The 13,132-nt window shown below is 53.4% G+C and overlaps 1 protein-coding gene across 1 annotated transcript in view; it reads left to right on the top strand.

Annotated features, from left to right (window-relative positions):
- Positions 1 to 1,115: 1,115 nt before the first annotated feature.
- The window catches only part of LOC140411502 (heme-binding protein 2-like), a 43,596-nt gene continuing 31,579 nt past the window's right edge, over positions 1,116 to 13,132 (top strand). The window contains exon 1 of the mRNA XM_072500587.1: positions 1,116 to 1,247. Within this exon, the coding sequence (XP_072356688.1) occupies positions 1,116 to 1,247 (132 nt within the window). The remainder of the gene's footprint in view (positions 1,248 to 13,132) is intronic.

Below are 13,132 nucleotides of genomic sequence, written 5' to 3'. Positions count from 1 at the left end.
TGTCCACCCTATCCAACCCCCTGATCATTTTGTATGCCTCTATTAAGTCTCCTCTTAACCTTCTTCTCTCCAACGAAAAGAACCTCAAGTCCATCAGCCTTTCCTCATAAGATTTTCCCTCCATACCAGGCAACATCCTGGTAAATCTCCTCTGCACCCGCTCCAAAGCCTCCACATCCTTCCTGTAATGCGGTGACCAGAACTGTACGCAATACTCCAAATGCGTACCAGAGTTCTGTACAGCTGCAACATGACCTCCCGACTCCGGAACTCAATCCCTCTACCAATAAAGGCCAATACTCCATAGGCCTTCTTCACAACCCTATCAACCTGGGTGGCAACTTTCAGGGATCTATGTACATGGACACCTAGATCCCTCTGCTCATCCACACTTTCAAGAACTTTACCATTAGCCAAATATTCCGCATTCCTGTTATTCCTTCCAAAGTGAATCACCTCACACTTCTCTACATTAAACTCCATTTGCCACCTCTCAGCCCAGCTCTGCAGCTTATCTATATCCCTCTGTAACCTGCTACATCCTTCCACACTATCGACAACACCACTGACTTTAGTATCGTCTGCAAATTTACTCACCCACCCTTCTGCGCCTTCCTCTAGGTCATTGATAAAAATGACAAACAGCAACGGCCCCAGAACAGATCCTTGTGGTACTCCACTTGTGACTGTACTCCATTCTGAACATTTCTCATCAACCACCACCCTCTGTCTTCTTTCAGCTAGCCAATTTCTGATCCACTTCTCTAAATCACCCTCAATCCCCAGCCTCCGTATTTTCTGCAATAGCCTACCGTGGGGAACCTTCAGCTTTGCTGAAATCCATATACACCACATCAACTGCTCTACCCTCATCTACCTGTTCAGTCACCTTCTCAAAGAACTCAATAAGGTTTGTGAGGCATGACCTACCCTTCACAAAGCCATGCTGACTATCCCTGATCATATTATCTGATGTTCCTGTAGCTAAACTTTATTCAAAATCATCTCCCGAAAACAGTCTAAAAATCTCTGAGCTCTCTGCTCAAACTGCAGATCGAGCTGAAGGTGCTGAGAGTCATTCAGTGGATTCACCAGTGATCTGAGCCGACACCAAGATGCTGAGAATCTTCTTAACCGTGTCTGTCCTCTTCTGGAACCAACTCGCTGCACAGAATGCGGTAAAAGAGATGATCGAACTCTGTGAACAAGATGACTGCCCTGAACCCGCAGTAGTCATTGAGGACAAGGTCAGTATAGTTCAGAGTTTACTGCATTCTGTAATGTTTGTACCAGTGGAAATGATTTAATGCCTGTATTTTTGGGAAGAAAACCCTTTGCCCTCTTTACTGACAAAAATATGTCTGATTCAAGCAGGGAGGGTTGTCAATCCGGAGTGTGTGAACTGGAATTGATGCACTATCAATTACGACGAGACGAGAGTAGAGAGTAATCGAGGCTTTATTACACAGAGATGTGTGGCCTCCTACAGCTGCTGCCAAATTGGCTGCAGCTCGGTGAGCACACACATTTATGCCCCGTACCTGTAGTACAGGAGCCTTACCCTATTACATCTCATATGTGTACAATACACAAACAGTGGTGACTACCACATTCACCCCGTTAAAAAAAGAATCCAGCGGGGGTGGTGGAGCATTTTTGTAAGTGAGCATTTTTAAAGTGTACAGTTCTGGAAAAGTTCACAAATTCAACCGGTCGGGTTTTCACAAATTCAGACGGTCGGGGCCTTGATCTTCCGTTGTGAGTGTCGCAGTCCCGGGGGCGATGCAGGCGTCAGCTTGGTCACCGGTGACTCCGGGAGCGTGTAGTCCTCATCTTCATCCCCGGGTGGAACCAATGGGAGGACGGATCGTCCTGGAGCGGAGGCTGTGGTGAGGTGTGCTGGGGGGAGGATGGGTGGCGCCAGGCAGATGGGGATGGGAGGGACCCAGCTGGTGCCAGGTCCCTGAGGGAGACTGTGTCCTGGCAGCCATCGGGGCTAGGCGTACTGCGGGTTTGCATGGAGTAGATGTACCCTCTTGACCAACGGGTCTGCCTTGTGGAGCAGCACGTGCTTGCGGAGGAGAATGGGTCCTGGAGCTGCCAGCCACGTTGGGAGCGAAACCCCGGAGGTGGACTTCCTAGGGAAGGCAAGGAGACGTTCATGGGGGGTTGCATTAGTCGCAGTGCAAAGTAGCGATCGGATGGAGTGGAGGGCGTCGAGGAGGACCTCCTGCCAGCGGGAAACCGGGAGATTTTTAGACTGTAGGGCCAACAGGACGGCCTTCCAGACCGTGCCATTCTCCCTCTCCACCTGCCCGTTTCCCCGGGAGTTGTAGCTGGTCGTCCTGCTCGAGGCAATGCTCTTGCTGAGCAGGAATTGACGCAGCTCATCACTCATAAAGGAGGATCCCTGGTCGCTGTGGATGTAAGCGGGGAAACCGAACAGAGTGAAGATGTTATTGAGGGCTTTGATGACTGTGGCAGACATCATACCGGGGCATGGAATGGCGAAGGGGAATCTGGAGTATTCATCGACCACGTTAAGGAAGTACGTGTTTCGGTCGGAGGAGGGGAGGGGCCCTTTGAAGTCCATGCTGAGGCGTTCAAAGTGGCGGGAGGCCTTCACCAGGTGCGCCTGGTCTGGCCGGTAGAATTGCGGTTTGCACTCCGCGCAGACCTAACAGTCTCTGGTGACGGCCCTGACCTCCGCAATGGAGTAGGGTAGGTTGCGGGCCTTTATGAAGTGAAAGAACCGGGTGACCCCTGGGTGACAGAGACCATCGTGTAGGGCCCGGAGTCGGTCCACTTGTGCGCTGGCACATGTATCTCGGGATAGGGCATCGGGGGGCTCGTTGAGCTTACCGGGGCGATACAAAATCTCGTAATTGTAGGTGGAGAGCTCGATCCTCCACCTCAAGATCTTATCAATTTTGATCTTGCCCCGCTGTGTGATATTGAACATGAAGGCAACCGACCGTTGGTCAGTGAGGAGAGTGAATCTCCTGCCGGCAAGGAAATGCCTCCAATGCCGCACAGCTTCAATGGAGGCTTGGGCCTCCTTTTTGACGGAGGAGTGCCCAGTTTCGGAGGCGTGGAGGGTGCGGGAAAAGAATGCCACGGGTCTGCCTGTCTGGTTGAGGTTGGGGCCAGAACGACGTCTGATGCATCGCTCTCGACCTGAAAGGGGAGGGTCTCGTCGACCACGTGCATCGCGGCCTTGGCGATGTCGGCCTTGATATGGTTGAAGGCCTGGTGAGCCTCGGCCGTCAGGGGGAAAACGGTGGAGTGAATGAGTGGGCGTGTCGTGTCCGCATAGTTAGGGACCCACTGGGCATAGTATGAGAATGACCCCAGGCATCGTTTGAGGGCCTTGGGGCAAAGGGGGCGGGGGAGTTCCATGAGGGGGCACATGCGATCGGGGTCGGGCCCTAGAACTCCATTTTGCACCACAAAGCCAACGATGGCTAAGCGGTTGGTGCGGAACACGCACTTCTCCTTGTTATACGTTAGGTTCAGGAGTTTGGCGGTGTGGGGAAATTTAGAAAGGTTAGCGTCGTGGTCCTGCTGGTCATGGCCACAGATGGTGACGTTATCCAGGTACGGGAAGGTGGCTCGCAGTCCGTACCGGTCAACCATTCGGTCCATCTCCCGCTGGAAGACCGAGACCCTATTAGCAACGCCGAAGGGAACCCTAAGGAAGTGGTAAAGGCGGCCGTCTGCTTCGAACGCAGTATATTGGCGGTCCGCCTTGCAGATGGGGAGCTGGTGGTAGGCAGATTTCAGGTCCACTGTAGAGAAGACCCGGTACTGTGCAATCTGATTGACCTAATAAGATATGCGTGGGAGGGGTTATGCGTTGAGCTGCGTGTACCGATTGATGGTCTGACTGTAGACAATGACTATCCTGTGTTTCTCCCCAGTCTTTACAACTACCACTTGGGCTCTCCAGGGGCTGTTGCTGGCCTCGATAATGCCTTCCCGCAGCAGCCGCTGGACCTCCGACCTGATGAAGGTCCTGTCCTGGGCGCTGTACCGTCTGCTCCGGGTGGCGACGGGTTTGCAATCCGGAGTGAGGTTCGCAAACAGGGAAGGTGGGTTGACCTTAAGGGTCGTGAGGCTGCATATAGTAAGGGGTGGTAGGGGCCTGCCGAATTTCAGAGTTAGACTTTGGAAGTTGCACTGGAAGTCCAGGCCGAGTAGCAAGGCAGCGCAGAGGTTGGGGAGGACGTAGAGCCGGATGTTGCTGAACTCTACGCCCTGGACGGTGAGAGTGGCGGTGCAGTACCCCTGGATCTCCATGGAGTGTGTTTTTGAAAAGTCACCACTATTCTTAGAATTCCCCCTATACCAAAAAGGGCCAACATTCTAAATGGTGATCAGGGATTCTCACTCCCCGAATCCGATACAGGCTTCAGTGGTTGCTATTCAGGTCAAACTATGTTTTCAAGTTATCCCCCTGTATAACCCATACCTTCACCGAAGATTTCATCTACTTACCACTTAGTAGCATCGATCCTGGTCCCGCATTGCTAAGTAAGTAAAGTAGACTAATAACCACTGTTTCAGGTTAAAACTTTTAAGTTATTTTATTGTTCTATATTTTTTTCTCTTTTTAAAAGATGCAATCACTGTCTTTACAGAAAAGTAAAAAGATCTTGCTCCTGGATCCTTCTGGTTGGTTGAAAGGACCTTCAGGCCCAACTTGACAATCAATCTTCTTTAAAGTCTGGTCTTCTTTAGATGTATTCACTGGTTAGCTCAGTTGCTGTGTCCTATCTTTCCCATGTACAGAGCTGTGAGAGCTATCTCTGAGCTGACTCTGAGCTGAATCTGGCTACTCTTTAAATTCTAGTCTTCCTTAGATGTACTTAGCTATTTTAGCTCTGCTGCTCAGCCCTGTCTCTTTCCCATGGCCGAGCTGACTGTAATCTGACTCTGAGCTGCTTGTATCTTTCTGCTTCTCTCTCTCTCTCTGAGTTCTGGTTCTGGTTGCCCTGGTCTCGAGGTTTATATTCTAACAGTTACGTTTTTATGACGTTATTGTAAAGTAACTCTTATTTTCTTTGATTGTAAAAAGTATCTTTTGATCTAAACCTTCTAATCCAACTAAGTATTCATTTTGACATGACTTCATCTCATAGATCTGATTACATTGTGTCCTTTGTGATGTTCAAAATGCTTTGACTTCAAGGGGTGTTACTTTTAATTCCTGTCATTTCTATAGTTTTATTTTCCAATTGTGTCCTCAGCTCATAATTTTGACTTTGATTTTGGCTTTGAATTATGTTTCTCGTAGACTGATAGCCTCCAGTTTTCTTTAATTTACCTGGTATTAGCAAATTTTCACACTTAGAATTCTCACCAAATTCTACTGAACCTCATCCATTCTTTTCCAGATCCTTACTAAGTTAGTTACTTTCAATGAAGGTGTGAGCCATTGTTTTTGGCTTCATTCAAAATCCTGTTTGTCTTGTTTGCTAAGCCTGCTTGACCAAGGCTATCTGCATTTTACAATCCTTCCCTGGCAGCTGCTGTTAACCCTTTGTGGGATCTTTCCCTGTATTCTCTCGTGTTTCTCTCAGACCAGATATTGCCAGACTTCCATGTTTCAAATGACACATCTTTCCATATTTTCAATAACAAGTGGGATCCGGAGGCCAGGGAGATTTGTTAGATAATGGGGTGTACCGCGAGGGAGCAGCGCCTTACCGTATTGGGGTGGATGAAGCTCTCCGTGCTCCCGGAGTTGAGGAGGCAAGGTGTCTTGTGGCCATCGACTTTCACCGTCATTGTCGTGGTTGCGAGGTTGTGTGGCCGGGACTGGTCGAGCGTGATGGAGGCGAACTGCGGCTGGTGTTGGTGGGCCCCAGGCTGGTCAGCGGCGGTTGCGGGCTGTGAGTGGCCTAATGAGGTGCCCGACGAGCAGGGGTCCTGAGGCGCCGTCAAAAATGGTGCAAGGATGGCGGCGCCCATGGGGCGCACGTGGCGGGCGGCCTTAAAGATGGCGGCACCCACAGGCCGCACGAGGTCTGATGGGGGGGAGAAGATGGCGGCGCCCACGGGCCGCACGAGGTCTGATGAGGGGAAGATGTCAGCACCCACGGGTCGCACGTGGGGGTGCTGGAACAATGGGGCTGGTTACAGCGGCGATCGACCGGGCCTGGCATCGGTACCGCAGCAAAATGTCCTTTCTTCCCGCAGGCCTTGCAGAGCGCACTCCGCGCCGGGCAGCGCTGGTGGGGGTGCTTTGTCTGCACACAGAAATGGCACTTGGGCCCCCCGGGGTTGGCTGGCTGCCGCGCGGCACAGGCTTGAGGTTGGCTGGGGGCGGTCGCTGGTGGGGCCCACGGTGTCCAGGATGGGGGTCGCCGTGCGGTCGGGGGCATACGCTTGTACATTACAGGAGGCTACCGTTAGCAAGGTCGCGAGTTTCTTGATCGCCGTGAGGTCCCCTTCTAAGAGGCACTGGCGGATGAACGCCGACCCTATGCCCGTAACGAAAGCGTCCCTGATTAGGAATTCGGAATGTTCAACGGCTGAAACTGCCTGGCAATCACAGTTCTTCACCAGGGCGCGCAGGGAATGCCAGAAATCTTCCAATGACTCACCGGGGAGTTGTTGCCGCGTAGATGGCTGGTGCCTGGCAGAGAGTTTGTTGATCGGCCGTGTTTGGTTCTTTTTCAGGAGCGCCATGGCCACAGTGTAGTTGGGCGCATCCCGGATAAGAGGAAAAATATCGGAGCTCAACCGTGTGTACTGGATTTTGAGTTTCTGTGCCTCTGAGGGTTGTTCTGTCGCTGATCCGATGTAGGCTGCAAAGCAAGCTAGCCAGTGGTCGAAGGCCGACGTGGAGTTGTCTGCTTGAGGGTGCAGCTGCAGGCGATCTGGCTTGATGCGAAGGTCCATTGTTGTAAAATCTCTGCGTAATAAATTGATGCACTATCAATTACGACGAATAGAGAGTAATCGAGGCTTTATTACGCAGAGATGTGCTGCCTTCTACAGCTGCTGCCGAAATGGCTGCAGCTCGGTGAGCACACACATTTATACTCCGCCTACTGGGCGGAGCCAGCAGGCAAGGATCTACCCCCGTGTCTGTAGTACAGGAGCCTTACCGTATCACATCTCATATGTGTACTATACAGAAACAGTAGTGACTACCACAGGAATAAATAGTGAAATAACTGCCCCGGGCTGTTCAGACATCCTGGGGACCGACACTCACAGAATTAATTTTTTCCAAATTCAAGGTTGGGACAAAGAAAGAATTCTGAGGGGCAGAATATATCTGCACTTTAGACACGGATTAATCAGGGATAGTCAGCATGGATTTGTGAAGGAAAGGTCTTTCTTGACAAAGGTAACCAGGAGTGTTGTTGAGGATAATACATTTGAAGTGGTCTATATGGACTTTAGCAAGGCTTTTGATAAGGTCCCTCGTGGCAGACTGATCAAGAAAGTCAGGGACCAGGGACCATGGGATCCAAGGCAAAGTGACACATTGGATCCAAAATTGGCTGAGAGGCAGGAAGCTGAGGGTAATGGTCGAGGGATGATTCTGTGACTGGACGGGCTGGATTCTCCATCTGGGATGCCTGAATGTGTTCTCTGAACGGATGGAGAATCAGGAGTGAACAGGTTCCACGCCGCACGCCAGGAAGAGCAAGTACATAAATGAAAATTGGTCGATGACCCATGTGCTCCGCCCTCCCATGATTCCCTGGTCCCCGCGGTCGGGAGTCACATAGGCGCGGTTCACTTGTGGCCTCTACAATTGTGGCCCTGGTGTGCTGGATCTCACAGTGGGCCAAGGGGGCAATGGTTGCCATGGCAGCCGTTGATACCATTCGAGTATCTTCTGCCTGATCCGCCGTTGAGAACTCGTTTTAAATTGCGCTTTGTCTGGTTCCTCCCACCCAACCTTATCATCATGGGTGACCCTGTCAGGAGCTTAAGACGCCCGATGACATTGCTCTTGTGATTAACAGAATGTTCAAGCCTCTCCACTACTGCAAGGAGCAATCCAAGGACAGGAGTGCGAGAATCCTGGAGTCTTGTTCCAATTTGACAAGTCTTTGCTGAGACCACACCTGGAGAATTGCGGGCAGTTTTCATCTCCTTGTGTAAATTTCTCTGATTCGCGGCAATGGAAACACGAACAGGGCTCAGCCAGACAATGGGCGTCCAGCCAAAATCGAGGTCAATTCGGGGGGGATACTCCGCTCCTTCGCTGGTGGCGATTTACTGCAGGTATTTGCAAACAGGGACTGTGTGCCATGTCTACTGAAGGGGAGAGAGAAGGTAAGCAAAGTTGGAAAAACTGTTCAACATTGTACCACTTGCTGGGGGGTGTAGGGGAATAGCAGGACCGACTTCCTGACAGCTCCGTGGATTTGGGGTGTCCCCCTCGGGATCGGGGTGGCCTGGCTCAGGCCGCCATTGCTGCAGTATTTGTTTGAAACGCACCCATTTGGTACAAGTTCCAGGCCCCTGGCTGCTCACTCTGCTGACTGCTCACTCTGTCCTGTAAATGTTCACAGAGCCTCGGGTCATTTGGGAGCCCACCCAGGCCACCCCTCTGGAAACCCTCAGACCCCAGCTGACCCGTCACCGGGATGGGCGTGGCCAAGCTCAATCAGTGTCACACCAGGTGATGTGACCATCAATTCACATGAAACCAGGAGTAGAAGTAAACTGTGGCTTTAATCGAATAGAACCGTGCCTGTCTGTGACTGATCTGTTAGTGGGAGCCGCCTACAGGGTGACTGCTCTTTATACCTCCCCTCAAGAGGTGGAGCAAGGTGCGGAGCCCTCACAGGCCCCAACATGCTACATCATAGGTAATACCTTACAATGGTCCATAGGTGGAGCCCACATGGGCAACAGCGTAATACAGATATGCACATGGTGAATTGTTACAGCAATACATTCACCCCTTGTTAAAAAAATGAAGTCCAGTGGGGGCGAAGGGTTCATAAGTTCAGCCTGTACAGCGCACGGATTGTGCACTGTGATCGCCGAAGCTCTGGTATCACAGCTGGCCCGGGCGTGAAACTCAACCGTGCTGGCATGGGTAGTGAAGTCGCCGGTGCGGGCACAGACGGGGACTCCGGGGCGTGTCTTCTGGGGCTTCATTCCTGTGGGTCGGTGAAGGGGGAATGCTGGGCGGGAGGGGGTGCGGGTGCCATGTAGGTTGGGCAGGGTAAGATGGGGTGGCGGTGGCAGTGGAACCTGCGGGTGCCAGGTCCCAGAGGGAGACCGTATCCTGTCGGCCGTCGGGGTGTTCGATGTATGCGTACTGGGGGTTGGAGTGTAGGAGGTGGATCCTCTCGACTAGGGGACTTATGGCTCCTGACGTGTTTGCGGAGCAGGACGGGCCCCGGTGTCTTCAGCCAGGGCAGAAGCGAGGCCCCGGGGGTGGATTTCCTGGGGAAAACGAATAGGCGAACATGGAGCATCTCGTTTGTGGCCGTGCAAAGTAGGGACCTAATAGAGTGGTGCGTCGGGGAGGACCTCCTGCCAGTGGGGAACTGGGGGATTCCTAGACCGTAGGGCCAGGAGGACGGTCTTCCAGACCGTATCGTTCTCCCTCTCCACCTGCCCGTTTACCCGGGGGTTATAACTGGTAGTCCTGCTCGAGGCGATGCCCTTACTGAGCAGGTACTGACGCAGTTCGTCGCTCATGAACAACGAGCCCAGGTCACTGTGAATGTACGTGGGGAAACCAAACAGGGTGAAGACACTATGTAGGGCTTTAATGACGGTGGCCGCGGTCATGTCGGGGCAAGGGTTTGCAAAGGGGAAGCGGGAAAACTCATCGATGATGTTGAGGAAATATGTGTTGCGGTTGTTGGAGGGGAGGGGCCCTTTGAAATCGATACTGAGGCGCTCAAAGGGCCGGGATGCCTTTACCAGTCGATAGAAGTAAGGCTTACGCTCCGCACAGATCTGGCAGTCCCTGGTCATGGCTCGGCTCAGTGGAGTAGGGCAAGTTGCGGGCCTTGATGTAGTGGAGAAGCCGGGTGACTCCCGGGTGACAGAGGTCATTGTGGATAGCCCGGAGTCGGTCATCTTGCGCGCTGGCGCATGTGCCGCGGGACAGGGCATTTGGAGGTTCGTTGAGCTTCCCAGGACGATATTTTCTTTATCGTAATTATTGGTTGGAGAGTTTGATCCTCCACCTCAAGATCTTATCATTCCTGATCTTGCCTCGCAGTGTATTATCGAACATGAAGGCTACCGATCGTTGGTCGGTGACGAGGGTAAAACTCCTACCAGCGAGGTAGTGCCTCCAATGCCGCACGGCTTCCACAATTGCTTGGGCTTCCTTTTCGACTGAGAAGTGTCGAATTTCAGAGATGGTGAGAGTTCGTGAAAAAAACGCTACTGGCCTGCCTGCCTGATTGAGGGTAGCGGCGAGGGCGACCTCTGATGCGTCGCTCTCCACCTGGAAGGGGACGGACTCGTCCACCGCACGCATCGCGGCTTTGGCCTGTCGGGCCTCAGCCGCCAGTGGGAAGATGGTGGCTTTGATTAGTGGGCAGGCTTTGTCCGCAAAGTTGGGGACCCACTGGGCGTAATATGAAAAGAACCCGAGGCACCTTTTCAGGGCCTTGGGGCAGTGGGGAAGGGGGAGTTGCAGGAGGGGGCGCATACGGTCGGGGTCGGGTCCGAGAACCCCGTGTTCCACGACGTAGCCGAGGATGGCTAGTCTGGTTGTGCAGAAAACGCATTTCTCCTTGTAAGTGAGGTTAAGGGTTCGGGCGGTTTGGAGAAATCTCTCGAGGTTGGCATCGTGGTCCTGCTGATCATAGCCGCAGATGGTGACGTTGTCCAAGTACGGAAATGTGGCCCGCAGCCCGTACTGGTCCACCATTCGGTCCATCGTTCTTTGGAAGACCGAGACCCCGTTCGTGACGCCAAAGGGGACCCGGAGAAAGTGGAAAAGGCGGCCGTCTGCCTCAAAAGCCATGTAGTGGCGGTCCCCCGGGTGGATTGGGAGCTGGTGGTACTCAGACTTCATATCCACCGCGGAGAACACCCGGTAGTGCGCGATCTGATTAACCATGTCTGCGATCCGGGGAGAGGGTACGCATCGAGGTGCATGTACCGGTTTATGGTTTGGCTGTAATCTACAACCATCCGGTTCTTTTCCCCAGTCCTGTCGACCACCACCTGGGCTCTCCAGGGGCTATTGCTGGCCTCGATGACTCCCTCCCGCAAGAGTCGCTGGACCTCGGACCTGATAAAAGTCCTGTCCTGGATGCTGTACCGCCTGCTTCTGGTGGCGACTGGTTTGCAGTCGGCGGTGAGGCTTGCAAAGAGCGGGGGAGGGTCGACCTTTAGGGTCGCGAGGCTACATATGGTGAGTGGGGGTAGGGGCCCGCCGAACTTCAGGGTTCGGCTCCTGAGGTTACATTGGAAATCCAGTCCCAATAGAAGAGGAGCGCAGATGTTGGGGAGTATGTATAATTTAAAGTTGGCGTACTCGGCGCCCTGTATTGCGATGTTGCGGTAGTGCACCCCGGACCTGCACCGAGTGCGACCCGGAGGCGAGGGAGATGGTTTGATGGGAAGATTGGGAGCGAGCGGCGTCTTGCCATGTCTGGATTAATGAAGCTCTCTGTGCTCCCGGAGTCGAAGAGGCAGAGCGTTTTGTGTCCGTTTACCCGGACGGTCATCATAGAGCTCCGGAGGTGTTTGGGTCGCGACTGGTCAAGGGTGACCGCGCTGAGTTGCGGGTACCTGGCGTGGTCGGAGGTGCTGGTGCAGTTCCAAGGTGGCTGCCCCCGTCGATCGCACGTGTCAGGCGGCGTTGCAGATGGCGGACCCCGTCGATCGCACGTGTCGGGCGGTGAGGAAGGTGGCGTCCAAGATGGTGGCCCCCATGAATCGCATGTGGCGGGCCGTGTGGGCGAGGATGGCAAAGATGGCGGCCCCTGTGAGTCGCTCACGCTGTGCAGGCTGGAAGATGGCTGCCCCCACGGACAACACAAGGCCGATGACGCATCCGGTGGGGGGGCGGGTGGGGGGGGGGGGGTGCGGAGCCGGCAGGCACGCTGCCACACTGCGGGATCTGAGGGCCTGTGAATCTGAAGATCGGGCCTGGGATTTAGAGTTTTTGGACCTGGCCAGGCAAACTTTAGCAAAATGTCCTTTTCTCCCGCAATCGCTGCAGTTCGCGTTCGGGGCCGGGCACGCTGCCGGGGGTGTTGAGGCTGGCCGCAGAAATAACAGGGTAGCCCCCCATGGTGGACAGGCAGCTGCGCAGCACAGGCCTGGGGTATTCTTTGGTCGGGGGTCCACGAGCAGGTCGCGTGATCGGACGGGAACGCATTAAGGATTTGGAACGCTCCTTCCAGAGAGGAGGCTAATTTTACCGTCTCTTCCAGGTCTAAGGCACCTTCTTTGAGTAGGTCCTGTCTCACATAGTTGGATCTGACTCCAGTCACGTAGGTGTCCCGGATGGCAAGGTCCACATGTTCAGTGGCCGTAACGGCCTGGTAATTACATCTTCATGCAAGGGCTTTGAGGTCGCGTAGGTACTCTTCCAGCGATTCCCCAGGACGCTGGCGGCAAGTGGTGAGGTGAACTTATACCTCGTTCACGGGCCTTACGTAGAGGCGCTCTAGCATCGCGAGGGCATCTGCGTAGGTGGAAGCTTCCTCGATTGAACAGAGATTCGATGGCTCACCCGTGCGTGGAGGAGACTCAGCATCAGTTCGTCAGTGACGGAAGGCGAGGAGGAGGCCTTGAAACAGTGGAGCCAGTGCGAAAAAATCTCTTTTGCCTCCGCTGCCTGCGGATCGAGTTCCAGTTGGTCAGGTTTCAGGGCCGATTCCATAGTGGCGTTGTAGTTGATTAAATTGATGCGACCGTCAATTCACACGAAACCAGGAGTAGAAGTAAACTGTGGCTTTAATCAACTAGAACAGTGCCTGCCTGCGACTGATCTGTTAGTGGGAGTTGCCTACAGGGTGACTGCTCTTATACCTCCCCTCAAGGGGAGGAGCCTGGGGCGGAGCCCACACAGGCCCAAACGTGCTACATCATAGGTAATACCTTACAATGGTCCATAGGTGGAGCCCACATGGGCAATAGAGTAATACAGATATGCACATGGTGAATTGTT

Source organism: Scyliorhinus torazame, chromosome 4 (genome assembly GCF_047496885.1).
Source record: "Scyliorhinus torazame isolate Kashiwa2021f chromosome 4, sScyTor2.1, whole genome shotgun sequence".
NCBI classification, from domain to species: Eukaryota; Metazoa; Chordata; class Chondrichthyes; order Carcharhiniformes; family Scyliorhinidae; genus Scyliorhinus; species Scyliorhinus torazame.
Note: the sequence above shows the minus strand (reverse complement) of the source record. Positions and strands in the feature narration are given on the sequence as shown.